The 17,251-nt window shown below is 49.0% G+C and overlaps 1 protein-coding gene and 2 non-coding genes across 7 annotated transcripts; all 3 read left to right on the top strand.

The window, feature by feature from the left end:
• Positions 1–4,995: 4,995 nt before the first annotated feature.
• Positions 4,996–15,454, top strand: Tbrg4 (transforming growth factor beta regulator 4). 5 transcript variants are annotated; one of them, XM_021177186.3, is made up of 12 exons: positions 4,996–5,038; positions 5,804–5,868; positions 6,771–7,231; positions 9,967–10,290; positions 10,885–11,056; positions 11,317–11,474; positions 11,929–12,042; positions 12,430–12,574; positions 12,847–13,092; positions 13,455–13,566; positions 13,694–13,808; positions 14,386–15,454. In XM_021177186.3, exons 3-12 carry the CDS (start codon positions 6,827–6,829, stop codon positions 14,485–14,487), a joined length of 1,893 nt encoding a protein of 630 aa, XP_021032845.1. In that variant the 5' UTR covers positions 4,996–5,038; positions 5,804–5,868; positions 6,771–6,826; the 3' UTR covers positions 14,488–15,454. The 5 variants fall into 5 exon arrangements, with proteins under 5 accessions (XP_021032845.1, XP_085685244.1, XP_021032843.1 ...); XM_021177185.2 differs by having other exon boundaries at positions 5,003–5,096; XM_021177187.3 differs by lacking the exon at positions 4,996–5,038 and adding an exon at positions 5,139–5,586.
• Positions 10,574–10,709, top strand: LOC115032656 (small nucleolar RNA SNORA5). The gene has a single exon (XR_003838289.1). It is a non-coding gene; the product is annotated as a small nucleolar RNA SNORA5 (small nucleolar RNA).
• LOC115032655 (small nucleolar RNA SNORA5) lies at positions 11,088–11,220 on the top strand. Its single transcript, XR_003838288.1, has one exon. It is a non-coding gene; the product is annotated as a small nucleolar RNA SNORA5 (small nucleolar RNA).
• Positions 15,455–17,251: the final 1,797 nt, after the last annotated feature.

The raw sequence follows: 17,251 nt of genomic DNA on the forward strand, positions 1-17,251 counted from the left end.
GGACTGCTGTCTGAATAAAATACTAGGTGTTGGGAAAAAAAAAGTTGCATAAAACTTCATTAAGTTTGACAATGGCATTTCCCATACCAGACAACCGTACCTCTCTCACCTTTGAGGCTGTCTGACTTACCAGTGGGCTCACGGTGATTCAAATCTTTCATTCAACTGAGCATGTCACTTCAGGGCCTTTGTTTATACTACTGGTTCTATATTCTCCATTCTAAAAAATAACCTTTCTGCATAGAAAAGACAGTCAAGCAAAAGGTAGTGATTCTGTCTTCTGCCTTCTGGGTCTGAGGTGAGGAGGGGCAGTAGCTCTGCTGGCTGCTGTGTGCTCAGGTGGCTCAGCAGGTCACCTGTGCCTGGAGCTCAAGGCCAGTTCAGTTTCAGCATCCACACCATTCACTTTAGAAACAATGGTCCTTCTTCCATTCCCTCAGGTCACTGCAGGTCTAGGCACCTCCTCCCCACTGAGTTAGGGGAACAATATCCACAGGCAGGCAACAGAGTCAGGGTAAGCCTTAACAAGCATTCTTGGGGCTGGGGAGATGGCTCAGTGGTTAAGAGCACCGACTGCTCTTCCAGAGGTCCTGAGTTCAATTCCCAGCAACCACATGGTGGCTCGCAACCATCTGTAATGGAGTTTGATGCCCTCTTCTGGTGTGTCTGAAGACAACTACAGTGTACTCATATACATTAAATAAATAAATAAATCTTTAAAAAAAAATAAAGCATTCTTTACAGCACGTTGGTCAATACCAAGCCCATGTCCAGATCACAACCTGATCTTGGGTCACAGAACTCAGCACCTAAACACACCGTGCACAAGACCAACCCTAGCAATGGCCTCTGCTCCAGTTTCTGCCTTGAATTCCTGTCCTTTCTTTGATGATGATGTGTGATATAAGCCAAGTAAACCACAAGTTGCTTTGGCTATGGGTTTTATCACAGTGATAGCAACCTAACAAAGACATCGGCCAAAGTCCATCTTAAATCCCCTAACACTTTGGGGTTCCTTGCTCCTTTCCTAAAGCTCTACTCCCTAGCACAAGGTTGCCTGACAAACATGGTGGTTGACCCTATCTCAGCAGCATGGCTCTAGCTCCCGACCACATGGATGCCGGCCATCCGGTGGCTAACCTGTGAACTGCCCAGCTCAAGCTGCAGGGCTCTTCTCCAGTCCCCAGGCAGCTTTGAGGTTTATGGCTGACCAGCCCCGGGGTTTTCTTTTTGAACTCTAACTGTCCTAGGCTTCCATTTGTGTGTGTGTCCTAAATTATTTTACTAATAACCCTAAGAAAGAACCCTGATTTCCTAGGTGCCATATAATGGCTCTCCTGGGGTTCCCCAAGATTCCCAATAACACATCTTTCCTACTTAATTGGCAGAGAAAATGAACCCATTCCCATACTTCTAGCTGCCATAGTCCTGCTGACCACTGGGGCTACAAGGCCTCTGGCACCTGGTCTAGCCTGGGGTTCCAGGAACTGTGACGAGGTATAGGCATGAGATGAGGGTGGCACACAGCTTTAAGGAGCCTTGAGTGGAGGTGTTCTGTCTTCAGAGGCTCCAACCTTTCACTGTTACAGAATATCTGATCACACTGTGAACCCTAAGATTGTGTTATTTACTGGAAAACCTGTTTCTAGTTGTGGCAGCTCTTAGCACACAGCTCTAATCCCAAACAATGACAGTAAAGTAAGTTTGTAGAAGGAAGCACCCATGTTTGAAAGTGATGTCTACCTAATTTTTTTTTAAAGATTTATTTATTTATTATATGTAAGTACGCTATAGCTGTCTTCAGACACTCTAGAAGAGGGAGTCAGATCTCATTACGGATGGTTGTGAGCTACCATGTGGTTGCTGGGATTTGAACTCCAAACCTTTGGAAGAGCAGTCGGGTACTCTTACCCACTGAGCCATCTCACCAGCCCGATGTCTACCTAATTGAGTGGCAGTTGAAGTGAAGAATCAGAGAAGGATCTGACGGAATAGGATCTGCCCAACTCTCACGAGAGAGGAAAGGGAAGCTACCTGAGGGGCAGCGCAGAGAAAAGGAAAGAAGCAGTTTTACTGCGACAGTTGTACAGAGACAGATCGCCCGAGTGAATAAGTTAGACACAAGTGAAGACAGGAGCCAGAGAATGAGGAGCCAGAAGATTACAACAGATTGCCAAAGTTAGCAGGAGTCCAAGCAAAACAAAGTCAAGAGGCCAAGAAAGAAGCCAGTTTGAATCAGTCAGTGTGGAGAGGAGTTTTGAGTCAGAACAGCTGAGTTGACCAGCTCAAAAGAAGCCAGAAAGGGTGAGCTTATTCAACAACAAGTCTCAGAGGCTGAAAACATTCTAGGCCTAGATAAGATTGTACAGAGGCTAGAAGCTTCCAGGACTAGGCCTATTTAGCAAACAGAGGCAGTAGGCCTCCAAGACAACAATTACATTGGGTAAATAAAAGATACTTTTACACTGAACAATGAGACTCCACAGTGAGCCCTTTCACAAGAAAACTGAGATCCACTCTTGACTTGAGCCTTCATGATCAGAATCCTGTCTCGTTTACCAGCTAAGGTGACTAGGCTCCTATATTTCAATGCTTGGTTTGCAGTTGGAGAAACTGATTGAGAAAAATTAAAACAAGTGACCTTACTAGAGGAGGTGTGTCACAGGGTGGGAGAGGAGGGCTTTGAGGTTTTAAAAGCCCTGTCAATCCCATTTAGCCTCTTGCTCTCTGCCTCTTGCTTGTGGGCCAATTTGAGCTCTCAGCTACTGCTCCTGTCTGCTGCCTGCCTGCTGCCAAGCTCTGCCATAATGGTCATGGACTCACCCTCTGAAACTGTAAGCAAGCCCTCAGGTAAATGATTTCTTGGTCCTGGTGTTTTGACAAAGCAATAGAAAAGTAATTAAGAAGCCAGAGATGGCTCCCACCACTGGGCTGTCTGGGATGGTTGGCTCCTAGGATAAAGGTCACCTCTATCCTGCTCTGGGAAGAAAAATCCTTCTCAACGCCTACAAGGAAGGGTAACAGTGTAACTCACAGTGAGGAGACCGCAGTCATCAGGAGCCTGCATCACAAAGAACCCATAAGGGGAAGCCCATGCTCAATTCAGGTTTCAGTGACCACAAAGATCTGTATGTGGGAACAATGTCAGTTAACAGAGGAGATAGGGAATCTCTATGTAGTCAGGCCAGGCTCTGAAAGAACAGAAAGCATCAACTCTCTGACAATTTAAATTAGGAGTTGGTTATTGATAAAAACGTGAAGTACTTAATTTTATTATTTTGTGTGTATGGGTATATGCGTACACCACCTTGCAGGGCCAACAGAAGCCGTAAGAGGTCATCAGATCCCCGAGGACTGAAGTTATAGAGCTGTGAGCCACTATGTGGGTACTGGGGAATCCAACCAGGGTGCTCTGGAATAGCCAGCTCTTAGCCACTGAGCCTTTTATTTCATGACTCCAGCCCCAGCACTAAGAATTGTAAATGTTCTCAGCTGGCTGTGGTTGTATGTCTACCACTGCAACCCTTTCCTTTCTGGTCCATTTTATCTTTGTTTTGTTTTTCCTTTTTGTCATTTTTGCTTTTGGTATCCTACTAAGAAACTACTGTTTAATCCAAGATAGTAAAAATGTGTTCCCCCTAAGGAGTTTTATATCTATATTATCTCTGACCTATTTGAGCTAAATTTTGAATTCAGCATGAGACTCTTAAACAAGAACCACTAAGGTAAACCTAGTGTGACAATATAGTCCTAGCTACTGTAAGGCTAAAGCAAGAGGAGCTTCCCTGGGTAATTCAGCAATCTTTTATTAACAAGAACCAGCGTTTATGCTTGATTTTAGCCACAAAGAAGAGAAGTAATACTCTTACAAACATAAAAGATTTTTCAAGGAAAATTTTAAGTTAAATTTTCCTTTCTACAAAATTAGGGCCAGCAAGATAACTTAGTGGGAACCTGGGGGGAGTGGGGGGGTGGCCCGTGTCTTTTGTCCTGCACTCCAGAGGCAGAAGGAGGGGGATCTCTGTGAGTTCAAGACCAGCCGGATCTACATAGCGAGTTCCAAAACAGCCAAGGCTACATGGAGAAACGCTGTCTAGAAAAACAGACAGTTAGTTTAGGGGGCACTTGACTGTGAGTTCAATTCCCAGATCCCACATGACTGGAAGAAACAAATCTCTCCACGTTTTCCTGTGATCTCCTCATGCGCACGTACACCTTTGTCCCAGAGATCCAGTCTGTACTGGGAAAACTCACCTCCCGACCATCCTACCCCGCATTTTGTAGTTTGTTTTCTTTGGGGCAAAGCTGTCTTCTCAGTCCTGCTGTGCGCTAAGACAGGGTCTTCTCTAGGTCGTCCCGGCTGTCCTAAACTCGGTATGTAGACCAAGCTAGCCACGACCTCAAAGATCCTTTTTCCTGTCTCCTGACTGGGGTTTTAAGGTGTGTGCCACCATGCCCGGCTGTTCTGCTTCTTGATGGAGGACCTCGACAGTAGCACAGGCTAGCCCTCGGCCTCCTGCCTCCATTACTGAGATTACAGGAATTTATCGGTGTGCCGTTGTATACGGTTATGTCCTTTACTTGTTTAATCTAGACAAACTGCTTGCATTTCCAAAAAGACCTTCAGATGGAGCTACAACTCGCTTCTCTGTAATTACCCGACACCTGGCAATGCATTCCCGCCCCGAACCCCAAAGTCACTCACGCCTCTCCTTACAGGACCTGTGAAAGGCCCAAGGGAGTGGGGCAGAACGGGCTGACATCAGAGTCGCTACCCAAACTCCGCACAAGCAGGAGACTCTGGCCCGACGTGCCCTGCCGTGCAGAATTCACCCTCTCCTTCCCGTCTACGTTTCCCACGACCAGGATCTCACTACACTTCCCAATACCGGAAGCCTGAGCGCAGCAAAGATGGCGACTGCGGAAAGGGCGGAGGGCGTGGCCTCCGTCCCGGAGCACTGGGCCACCTAGCTTCCGGCGGCGCGCCAGTGACGTCGGTGAGCGCGCCGGGCCGCGTGGAGGCGGTAGGCTGATGGAGGTCAGTGAGGGTGATCGCCGCAGCAGTCTGGCGTCCTGGAGAGACTGGGCTTCTGAACGTGGGTATCCGAGACGGGAAGCGTGGCTGGGAAGGGCAGCAGTTAGTAAGGACCGGCGGGGCTGTTGTGGGGGGAAGCCAGGAAAGGGACTCTCGACACCGTGCCCCAAGGGCGCTGGCCGGTTGCAAATTCGGTTCCGGTCTGCGATTGCGCACGCGCTCCTCGGCCCGAGGTAGACACGAGGCCTATCCCGGGAAGCTCCGCTGCCCGCAGTGACCCTTGGCGTCCCCTGCCAGTCACTTTTCGTGTTTCTGCATTTTAGGTTTCAGGGTCGATATTTACTTAGTCGCAGGTCTTGAAAATCGATAGTTTCCCAGCGCTTCCTTTTGTTTTTTTTGGTTTTGGTTTAGTCCTGACTGTCCTGGAACTCACTCTGTAGACCAGGCTGGCCTCGAACTCAGAAATCCGCCTGCCTCTGCCTCCAAGTGCTGGGATTAAAGGCGTGCACCACCACGCCCAGCTCGCCAGCGCTTCTTTACTGTCGGGTTCAGTAAGTGATGGATATTGGGTTTGGGCAGATGTCCCCCTTCTGAACCATATTTTATTTCCCTGTAAGTATAATTAAGCTAATCTTTTTACAGCTGCTTAACAATAAAATTAAGCTAGCTATATACCCGATTCCCGGAAGCAGAAAAAAATGAGGTGTTTTCTCCTTTAGTTGAAGCAAAGTCCAGTAACTTGTCTCATTTGGTTCTATCTCATCTTAGGGAACAAGACTGGCAGACTTGCCCAAAGAAACGTCATGTGGTTATGTAGAATGTTCTCGAAAAAGGTAACATTTTGCAGAACTTAGAAAAAGGCAGGGTTTTGCCATGCCCTGTGATTGGCAGAGAACGCAGTAGCCAGTTTTGCATTGTGGGATAAAAGTGTGGAGTGTAGTTGGAACAGAGCCTGTATTGTAGGGATTGGGTTAAGATTGGCAAGGTGGTGACTCTGGGTGGTATTACGGCTTGTTTGCGGTGATCGATTCAGTTTGTGAGTTTTGCTTTAAGGGTTCTGGGGTGTGACTCAGTTGGAACTGCTTGTCTAGCTCACATAAAGGCATAGATTTGATCTTCGGCACTGCATAAACCAGGAGTGATTGGCTATCTATAATGTTAGCACTTGGGAGGTGGCCACAAGAGGAATAGAAGTTCAAGGTCATCCTTAGCTACATAAAGTAATTGTAGTCTTTTGTTTCTTTCTTTATTTGTATGTCTATAAGTGAACATGGGTACACATGCAGGCACACAGAGGCCGGGAGACAGTCAAGTCCCTGGAGCTGGAGTTACAGGCAGTTGTGAGTCCCTCAATTGAGGGTGCTAGGGACTGAATTTTGGTTATCTGGAAGAATCGTTCTGACTTAGAATATTTAAGCCAATAATTTTTTGATCCTGGATACCTTTGAAATTAGAAACATGCCCAGATTTGCATCAAGGAAGCATTGAGGAGGACCTGGAGAGTTTGAAAGTACAACCAGGCCTGGTGCGTCCGGGGCCGGATGCCGAGCTGTGATATCTGACCACTCTATCCTGAAGCAGAAGCTCCCAGGACTTAGGCTTCAGAAAGTACTGTTTCATACGTAATGGGTGTTGAAACAGAAATGATTGAGGGCAGTTGTTTAGAATCGCTGTATCTTCCCGCCGGGGTCGTGGTGTCCTTCTAAGGTCCAGTAATACTCCCTTTTCTTTTCAGGACTTTGGAGTCACCTACTAGGAGTCTTCCCTCCCTCCCTCCCTCTTCCCTGCATCATGGCCGTTCGCCTGATGAAGCGGTGTACCTGCCTGCTTCGAGAGGCTACCCGCCTAGTTCCTACTGTTGCCCCAGTTGGCCGACTGAGACTTGCTGGAGTGTCCTGCAAGACTTTGACGTCCTCTGTCAGTTCCCCCTCCTCAGGCTCCTTGACGGAGCTGTTGGGGAAAGAGCAGGTGTTTACTCCGTACCCAGAGCACCAAGAGGTGGACTTCCTCATTGAGAAAGCCTCCAGACCAGAGCAGCTGCTGGAGCTGCTGGGTGCTGACCACAGCCTGCACCACAATCACGCGGCCCTCATCCTCATCCGCCTGTCCTACCTGCTGTCTGAGAAGCCAAAGGAAAAGGCCTTGCTTGCAGAGGATGCTCGCTTTCAGCGACTTGTCAAGCTAGTTGACAGTCAGGTGAGCAGTTACCGTGTACATGGGGGATGTGCGGGGCGGGGTAGCCACTAGTAATGACTGTAGACAGAGCTTTGGGCATTTGGGTTGGGGGTAGGGGGTTAGTTTTTCAAGATAGGGTTTCTCTGTGAAACCCTGGCTGTCCTCCATAGATATCTACCTCCCCCCACCCCCGTCTCTGTGTCTGTGTAGACCGAGCTGGCCTCAAACTCAAAGAAATCCACCTGCCTCTGCCTTCTGCATGTTGAGATTATAAGTATGTACCGCCCCCCAGGCATTCCCTGGACATTTCTTACTCTAGTTTTCAAAGAACACTGCTGTGCTTTCTGTTTATCTTCTCAGGAGCCTGTTAGGTAATTCAAAGACAAGCAGCCCAACGCTGGCCTGCTCTCAGGAGTAGAGGAGATGAGCCTGGTTCTTCCCAGTTCCCTTGGTACTTCCTTCTCAACAGCAGGGCCTTGGCTTAGATTCCTACCAATCTCTCAATATCTGGTTGCCCATTGACACCATCCTTGAAGTCAGAAGAGATGGTTAACGGAGGGTCCCTAGACCTAGGACTACATTCTTGCCACATTCAGACCTTCGAAGAATGAACGTGAGGATGAGATAAGGCCTAGCCCTACTCAACAACAGCCACCTTGTGTCCAGTGTGAGGAAAGACTCTTTCACACAGCTCTTCCCTGGGTTCCATCAGCTAAGGGGAAGTACAAACCTGCACTGGCCAGACTGACCCTCACTTCCTAGTTCCGTGTGATAAAGGTTGGGCTAAATGTTGTAGGTTTTAAGTCACTGTAAGATGTGGCTATTTTTAACAGGATAGATGGTATAGAAAGAACTCTTTCTTCTTAAGCTTGTTACATAGATTATACAGCGTTAGGTCAGACTCACTTGTCTCTTCTGAGTAAATAGTTCATAAAATAAACTTTTGTTTTGTTTTGTTTTTTCCGAGACAGGGTTTCTCTGTATAGCCCTGGCTGTCCTGGAACTCACTTTGTAGACCAGGCTGGCCTCGAACTCAGAAATCCACCTGCCTTTGCCTCCGCCTCTGCCTCCCAAGTGCTAGGATTAAAGACGTGCACCACCACTGTACAGCCCATAAAATAAACTTAATAAACTCCTAGTCTATGAGGTTTGAGTTCTGAGTTGTTGGTTTTTTTGTTGTTGGGTTTTGTTTTATAGAGTACCGATAGAGAACTTAAAAGTTTGTTTTTTTTTTTAAGAATTATTTATTTTATGTATGTAAGTACACTGTAGCTGTACAGATAATTGTGAACCATCATATGCTTACTGGGATTTGAACTCAGGACCTCTGCTTGCTCCAGCCCCACTCACTCTGGCCCAAAGATTGATTTATTGTTATATATGAGTACACTGTAGCTGTCTTCAGACACCCCAGAAGAGGGCATCAGATCTCATTACAGATGGTTGTGAGCCACCATGTGGTTGCTGGTATTTGAACGCAGGACCTTCAGAGCAGTCAGTGCTCTTAACTGCTGTGCCATCTCACCAGCCCAAAAGTCTTAAAATAGAAGACTAAACATTGTTCTACAGAGTTATAAGACAATAACAGTAGAGACAGGGTTTTTGTGGTTTTAAATAGTTAACTTGTTTTGCCTGTGTTCGTATGGAATGCATGCAGAAGTTGGAGTACACCTTATAGAAGTCATTTTTCTCCATTCACTGGGCTTAGCAAGCACGGTTGCCTTCTAAATTATCTCTGAGGTCTTAAACCAGGTCTTTATGGTGCAAAATGATGGTGGGGTTTGCTGCTGTCCAGGTATGAAGACTGCACCTCTAAAGCCTCTGTGCCTAGATACGCAGAGTCGGAGAGGCACCAGCGTTCTTTGAGATCTACGCTAATCCCACTGTGTGTGCAGACATAAGGTGGACTTGTCTAAGGATGTGAAGCTGCAGCCACCCAGTCCTGCCAGGGACTGGGATGACTGTAGTGCTTGCCCTGTCTCCTCAGCCCTTTAGACAGCTGCTTCTCCAGGCCCAGCTTACCTTCTTCCACTGGGCTTTCCATTTCCCTTTCAGAGGCTATGAGAGGTGGAGTGACATTGCACAAGTAATGACAGTCACTCTCATCACACCATTTACCCTTTGTGATGCTGGGCTCTCAGTCAAAGTGGCCTTTCCCCATAGCTCCTCAGACCTGAGTCACTCCATGCACAGAAGAATCAGTGTCTTCAGAAGAGAGTGGCATTGGAACAGGATCTAGACTCAGGACTGTTCTGAGACTTAGGGACAACGCCCCATCACCAGGAACTTGTTGAAGAATGGTAGAAGGGTTGGAGCCTTACTGGCTCGAAATAATTTTTCTGAAGAAAAACTGTAGGTTTATTTGTCTTTGTTTTCTTTCTTTTCTCCAATACCTAAAAATGTGTCATTGTAAGCAAAAGAAGTAAGTCTATCACAGAACTGGCCAGAAAGCTGGTGCTGTTGGAGGCGAGGCTCACATTCTCTGACTTGTGTTTTTATCTGTTGAGCTTGCAGCTCATGAATGCACCACGTGGCTTTGCCGGCCACATCAGATTGAATCTGCATTAAGGACTCTCTTAACACTTGGAACTCTTTCTTGCAATGGCAAACTACCCCGGCCACCTTTGGTGAAGCACTAAATTCTTTGGGGCTGCAGGAGCATGCTCAGTAAACAGATCCCGTGAGGCTAGGGTGGGAGCAGTTGTGTTAACCACATTTGGAACTGGCTTTGTATTGGCTTGTCCTCTTTCGTGCAGATAACTTCTGTCTGGCATGGGACCCTTGTGAAGCTGCTGCGGAGCCTGTACACACTAGTGCTTCCTCAGATCTCCAAGGAGCTGCAGTCAGTGGAGCAGGAAGTGCGCTGGCGTCTGCGGAGGCTCAAGTACAAGCACTTGGTCTTCCTGGCTGAGTCCTGTGCCTCCTTCATGAAGGAGCAACACTCGAAGGAACTGCTGGCCGAGCTGCTAATGCACCTGGAGAGGCGCTGGACAGAGATCAGCGACAGCCGTACACTGGTGACCTTGATGACAATGGCAGGGCACCTCTCAGAGTCACTCATGAACCACCTAGAAGACAAGGTATGGGGCTGAGAGCAGACCTCCTGGAACTGTGGGCCTCACCCGTGGGTGGCAGTCTTCTGGGGAGAGGGAAACGAGATTGGAGCTTCTGTTCCGTCTCAGGCATCACATGGGAAAGGGCTCTGGCCGTGTCAGTCCAGCATCAGCATAAGCAGTGGGTTGGTGGGCAACTTCTGAAGTTAACACAGGAGTTCTGCTTAGACCTGAGCCATCCCGTGCACAGCTCGGCTACTAGCTAGAACAGAGATGGCTCTGTCCACTGCTGCTTCCATGTTGCTATCCCTGCAGTCAAGTCAAATTCAGTTCCTATCCTCTCATGATGGGAGCTGGCCCAAATGGCTGCCACAGCAAGCTCTGCTGCTCATGGGCCCTATGTCCCCAGCACTGGGACCTAGGGATAAGTTTGGTTGCAGACATTGCACTCTGGGCCCAGGAGTCCCTTGGGCAGGCAAGAAGGCTGATTCTATGCAGCCAGGCCTGTGTTGAGTCAGCTCAGGCCCAGTTGCTGTCTCACAGGGGCTGCACTGGATGGGACCCCTGCCCCCAGCTCATCCCAACCATCTCAGCTGATCCCTGCGCGGCTGTGGTTGACAGTGCCTGGAGCTGGTGGAGCAGTTTGGCCCTGATGAGCTGCGGAAGGTGCTAGTGACGCTGGCAGCACAGAGCCGGCGGTCGGTGCCCTTGCTGCGGGCCATCTCCTACCACCTGGTACAGAAGCCCTTCCCGATGACAAAAGGCATGCTCCTGGACCTGGCCTACGCCTATGGTAAGAAGAGAGAGCCCTGGCCAGAGACACTTGCAGCTGTGTCAAATTCAGTGCCTCTCCTAATGATGGCAAGCACTGGCCCAGAAGGCTGCCATAGAAACTCTGTGACTCCTGAGCTCTGTTCCCCATGCTAGGTTCAGGGATAAATGGAGTCACAGACATCAAGCCCCTAGATGTGAAGTCTGAGGTGGGGTGGAACGGTGGGTGTGGGACATTGACCTCCCCAATAGGTGATCGCTGGTGTCTGCTCCTTCCCCCAGGGAAGCTCAGTTTCCACCAAACCCAAGTGTCCCAGCGCCTGGCTGCTGACCTCCTGCCCTTCATTCCCAGCATGACGCCTGGAGAGGTGGCCCGCTGCGCCAAGTCCTTTGCCTTCCTCAAGTGGCTCAACCTGCCTTTGTTTGAAGCCTTTACTCAGGTGAGTTAGAACCGCAGGGCTATCTGTAGAGGCCTCTGTGGGGAACTGCTGCTTAATTATGAAGCCAAAGCCAAGCTGAAAATACTCGTTTGTGGGTCGTAAATACAGATTTCTCTTACTTTGATTTGGAAGGTCATGTCTAATGGTGAGGGGAAACATTTAGCAGTTGCCTGTTTTGTTCCTGAGTGGTGTCCTGATTCCATTTATCTTGGGGGCAGCCATGGCTGTACACGTGGGGGGGGGGGCAGCTTTGTACTCCCAGCTACTGACCACTCCGAGTAGTATTGTATGCAAGCACAATGCCTGGGTGCGCGTGTCCCTGTAGCTGTGAGACGGCTTCTACAGCCACTATCAGGGAGTTGGATACCTGAAGCTGCTGCTGGTTGAACAGTTAGAGCTCTGGAGAGGGGAGAAATGCCCGCCAGGCCCTGACTTTGTCTGTGTAATGTCATAGCACCTCCTCAGCAGAGTGCAGGATGTCTCCCTGTCCCATGTGTGCAGTGTTCTTCTTGCCTTTGCCCGACTGAACTTTCATCCTGAACAAGAAGAGGATCAGTTCTTCAGCATGGTATGAGCACCGAAATACCACTCCTGACACACTGACTTCTGGCTCAGGCCACTGTCTAGGAGTAGAGGGTTGGGGAGGGCACAACATTTGACATGGGAGAATGGGTAAACTACTGGGGCATTGCCTGGTATGATTCTGAGAGCAACCAGCCAGGGGCAACAGCTACATCACCATCTAGATGGCCTGATCAAATATTCTTACTTCCTCACTGGGGAGTATCACAAGGGCTTTGAGACCTTGGGTCTCTGCTACTCGACAGGGTGTGAGTAAAGTAGCTAAATAACACCAGGATCCTGGACTCAGGCACAAGGAGTATGACAGGTCAGGACCACAGGGGGGGTTGCAGACGTTCCTAGGAGCCTGCTTTCTTCCCTGTGCTCCTTGCAGGTGCATGAGAAGCTGGACTCCGCGCTGGGGAGCCTGGAGCCAGCCCTGCAGGTGGACCTGGTGTGGGCACTGTGTGTGCTGCAGCACGTGCACGAGACAGAGCTGCACACAGTTCTCCATCCTGGACTCCACGTGCGCTTTCTAGGTGAGGCTTGTCCCTGCACTCTACTGTAACATGGAGGCTCTCTGTTCTGCCCGCCAGGAAAGAAGCGGGAGCAGAGACAGGAGAAGGCCAGAGCACAAAAAGCACACACAGCACAACCTCCAGACTTTTCCCACCACTCTCTGCAGTGGGCCTACGATCTTAACTTGGGAACACCAGCCTATGGCTGGGTGGAAGCTATTGCTGTATCTCCTGTGGTCCCTGTTCTGCATCTGCTGCTGTACATCAGCCTACCTTTTTTCTCTCCCTCCCAGAGAGCAAGTCTCCAAAGGACCAGAGTACCTTCCAGAAATTGGTCCACATCAACACCACCGCCCTGCTGGAGCACCCTGAATATAAAGGCCCTTTCCTGCCAGCCTCAGCTGTAGCCCCCATCTCCTCACCCTCTAATAAAAAAATGACACCCCTACAGAAGGAGCTGCAGGAGACACTGAAGGCACTGCTGGGGAACACTGACAAGGGCAGCCTGGAGGTGGCCACACAGTATGGCTGGGTGCTGGGTAAGGGTTCCCCGTCTATTGGGAAAGTCTGAGTCCTCTTCCTTTTTTTTTTTTTTTTTTTTTTTTTTTTAGATCTTATTTTTTTCATGTATGTGAGTACATTGTCAGACACACCAGAAGAGGGCATTGGATCCCATTACAGATGGTTGTGAGCCACCATGTGGTTGCTGGGAATTGAATTCAGGACCTCTGGAAGAGCAGTCAGTGCTCTTAACCACTGAGCCATCTCTCCAGCCCCCAGGGTCTAAGTCTTACCGGGCCCTTTGTAACCCTGCATGGTATAGCAAGCAACAACCCAGATTACTTACTGCGGGGTCTCTGAGGCATCACCTACAGCGTCTCACCCTATACCCTCCCTGCAGATGCAGAGGTGCTCCTGGATGCCGACGGCCACTTCCTGCCCCTAAGAAACTTCGTTGCTCCTCACCTTGCCCAGCCAGTGGGGAACCAGCCATTGCCCCCAGGAGCTAAAAGGTGTGTGGCCAGGGGTCCCTGGGCATGGCCTGGGAAGGGGTCCAGCGTGGTTGCTGTTGTTGAAGCCTCTTAAGTGCTCGGTCTTGGCCTGGGGACGTACTTTATAAGTGCCCTTTTCTCCTGCTAGGATCGCTTTCCTGCGCTGGGAGTTCCCCAACTTCAACAGCAGGAGCAAGGACTTGCTGGGCCGTTTTGTCCTGGCCCGGCGACATGTGCTGGCTGCAGGCTTCCTGGTAGTAGACGTGAGTACCTGTTGAGCATCTGGACACTGCAGAGGGAGAATCCCCTAGACGCACATAGGTTAGATACCCAGCTCTGGAGCCCCTGCCCCACACCACTCCACACACACAAGCTTGGCTTGCCTCCTGTGCGTACATTACACCAGAAGTGCTGCCCAGCCGTGGGACCTCTTGCTCTGCCTTTGGAACTAGGGCTCAGACCGGTAACTGACTGCTGCTGTGTGACTGTGGAGCTGCAGCACAGGGATACCTCAGTGCTCAGATCACAGCAAGTGATCTTAGTTTCCTACAGAGAGAAAGTTCATAGCTTTGAGGGCTACATAAAGTTTCTATCAGCTTTTCTTGAGTAGCCTTGCTGGGACCTGTCTGTTTTGCGACCTCTTTGTCCCTGCCAGAGCCAGAGGACCTTTCTGTGTGCATAGCCTCACACTCTGCACTCTTCTGGAGATTTTGAGGCCAAGGACTGGGTGTTTAAAGCTGTCGGTCAGCAACACTGACAGAGTGGGAAGGGCCACTGGCCGTGTAAAAGCAGGAAAAGACTCCATAGTCCATGTGACCTGTCTCTACTACCCTCTTCCAGGTCCCATATTATGAATGGCTGGATCTGAAGTCTGAATGGCAGAAGAGCGCCTACCTCAAGGACAAGATGCGAAAAGCAATGGCTGAGGAGCTAGCCAAATGACCTTACCCATCAGTTCAGACTGCTCCCAAAGACCTGACTGCTCAGGAACCCAGCAGTGAGTGCTGGGCAGGCCAGAGTTGTCATCCTACATCAGAGAGATCAACTGTCTGTAGGACGTGGTCAGAGTAGGGGGTGCTCAGCATCTCCAAGGAACGGGGCCTAATAAATCCTTTGGTTTGGTGGAAGCCAGCTATCTTCCCAGGCTCTGTATCTATCTCCTCTCTCCCTTATTTTGCACACACATACATATCCTCTTCCCTAGCTCTCCAGGATTCTACCGAGTGGACTCTCCTTCCCCAGCTCCCCCATAATGCCTGTGTGCTGTGGCACAGCAGAGCAGGGCTGACTTGAGAGACAGAAAACCTGAGACTTAAATGGGTAGGGTCCTGGACACTCGAGCTTCCCGGGAAATGTACTTGGAGTGTATAGCAGAGTTGTGATACTGTCCTGAGAGGTTCCCCCCCCCCCCCCCATGCCACTAGAGAGTATCTGTGAAGGGGACAGGTGCTGTGAAGGCATTTGGAAGGCCCTAGTTCTGGGACAAGAGTAAAGTCCACTTGGCTGATGCCACGAGATCTATAGTCAGGCTCTCATGACTACTACAGCCAACCCGGGGACTGCCCATTAGGTGGAGCCCTGGATCCCCTGCAGTCTACCTTCTACCCTCTGCAGGAGTCTCCCATGGATGAGGCTCGCCCAAAGGGGAGTCTTGCAATAAAGGGGGTTCTTCCCCTACTTGGTACATTCCTCCCAAAGCTCCAGTCGGAGTCCTCTGTGTGGCTTTGCACTTCTATTGTCCTGACAGACTCGGTTACCACAGAGGAGAGGGAGGAGCAGAAAAGCTGCGGGAACTCTTACAGGCAGGAGCAGCTGGCCACAACGTGTCTTAAGTTGAGGTCGTTTGGTAGCGCTGACAACCCAGTTGGGGAAGTCTTGTGTATGAGGAAATAAAAATTTGTGCTGCTCACCACATGGGCCACTGGCTTTTCTTTTGAGCTAATGGAGATCTCCAGCTAATACTGGGGTGGCTTTGTCAGTGGTGGAACCCTAGCAGAGTCACCCTAGTGTTGGCAGTCAGAAGTCAGCTGGAAGATATGCCTGTCACCACAGGGTTCATAGAACACCTGGCCCATATTCACCACCGATAGCTGTCAGTGTTCCATTGCTACTATCTTCCTCTAGGAACGGGACATGGGATGGAAACTGGAAATACATTTTCTAGATTGATGTAGCTAGTTCAATTTTGTGTAGGTGTGTGTCTTCGCGTGGGTATGTGCACATGAGTGAAGGTACCTGTGGAGAATGGAGGCTTCAAATTCATTCCCTGGAGTTGATGTGGGTGGTGAGAACGGAACTCGTCCTCTGGAAGAACAGCAGGTGTTCTCAGTTGCCCAGTCCTCAGCCTCTGTTGCAGTAGTTCTTTTGCTTGTGATGGGGACTTGAGTTGCTGGTATCTTCTGGGCATCGTTTGTCTATGATAAAATTTAGAGCATTTGCCACCTGTCTATCTTCTTTTATGGTAGTGTTTGTGGCTGTTTGCAGTGCTGAGGTGGAACCCAGGATCCTACACATGCTCTGTAAGTGCTCTGCTGCTGAGCTATGCTTCCAGCCTAGGTTTGATCATTTTAAAAGATTCTAGGTCTTAGTCCTTTGTTGGGTATGCAATTTGCAAATATCTTCTCCCAATCAATATTTTAGCCCTCTTAACTGGGCTTTTTTTTTTTTTTTCCTGGTTTTTCGAAACAGGGTTTCTCTGTGTTGCCCTGGCTGTCCTGGAACTCACTTTGTAGACCAGGCTGGCCTTGAACTCAGAAATCCGCCTGCCTCTGCCTCCCGAGTGCTGGGATTAAAGGCGTGCGCCACCACACCCGGCTTGGGCTTTTTTTTTTATTAATTCTTTCTCCTCAAGGATTTTATCGATTTTTATTTTTATTTATTTATTTATTATATGTAAGTACACTGTAGCTGTCTTCAGACACTCCAGAAGACAGTATCAGATTTCATTACGGATGGTTGTGAGCCACCATGTGGTTGCTGGGATTTGAACTCAGGACCTTTGGAAGAGCAGTCGGCACTCTTAACCGCTGAGCCATCTCTCCAGCCCTTAACTGGGCTTTTTATAGAGCATAAAATGTTCATTAACTCAAGTTACTCATTTTTCCTTTCATAGGTTGTACTTCTGTGTCAAATCCTACGAATTGTAGCTAGCCCTAAGAGTCCTGAAGTTTTCCTAAAAGTTGACAATTCTAAGTCTTTGATCCATTGTTTTTCTAAGCTCATTTTTTAATAGGCACTGATGTGATGTCTGCATGCATGTCATGTGTGAGGGTGTCGGATCCCCTAGAATTGGAGTTAACAGACACTTGTGAGCTGCCATGTGGGTGCTGGAAATTGAACCAAATTTGGGTTTTCTGAAAGAGCAGCCAGTGAATGCTCTTAAGTGCTGAGCCATCTCTCCAGCCCTAAATCTGATCCATTTTGAGGCAAGTGCTCATCTTTAGATGGAGGAACTTTCTTGCCTAGCTTCTTTGTGCACTTGAGTATGCAGACTAGAGCTGTTTACTTTCTGATTCATTCATACATTCATTTTTTTAAGATTTATTTATTATTATATGTAAGTACACTGTAGCTGTCTTTAGATACACCAGAAGAAGGCATCAGATCTCATTACAGATGGTTGTGAACCACCATGTGGTTGCTGGGATTTGAACTCAGGACCTTCAGAAGAGCAGTCAGTGCTCTTACCCGCTAAGCCATCTCACCA

The sequence above is a fragment of the Mus caroli genome, unplaced genomic scaffold (genome assembly GCF_978045245.1).
Source record: "Mus caroli unplaced genomic scaffold, Mus_caroli_1 scaffold_13, whole genome shotgun sequence".
Lineage (NCBI taxonomy): Eukaryota > Metazoa > Chordata > Mammalia > Rodentia > Muridae > Mus > Mus caroli.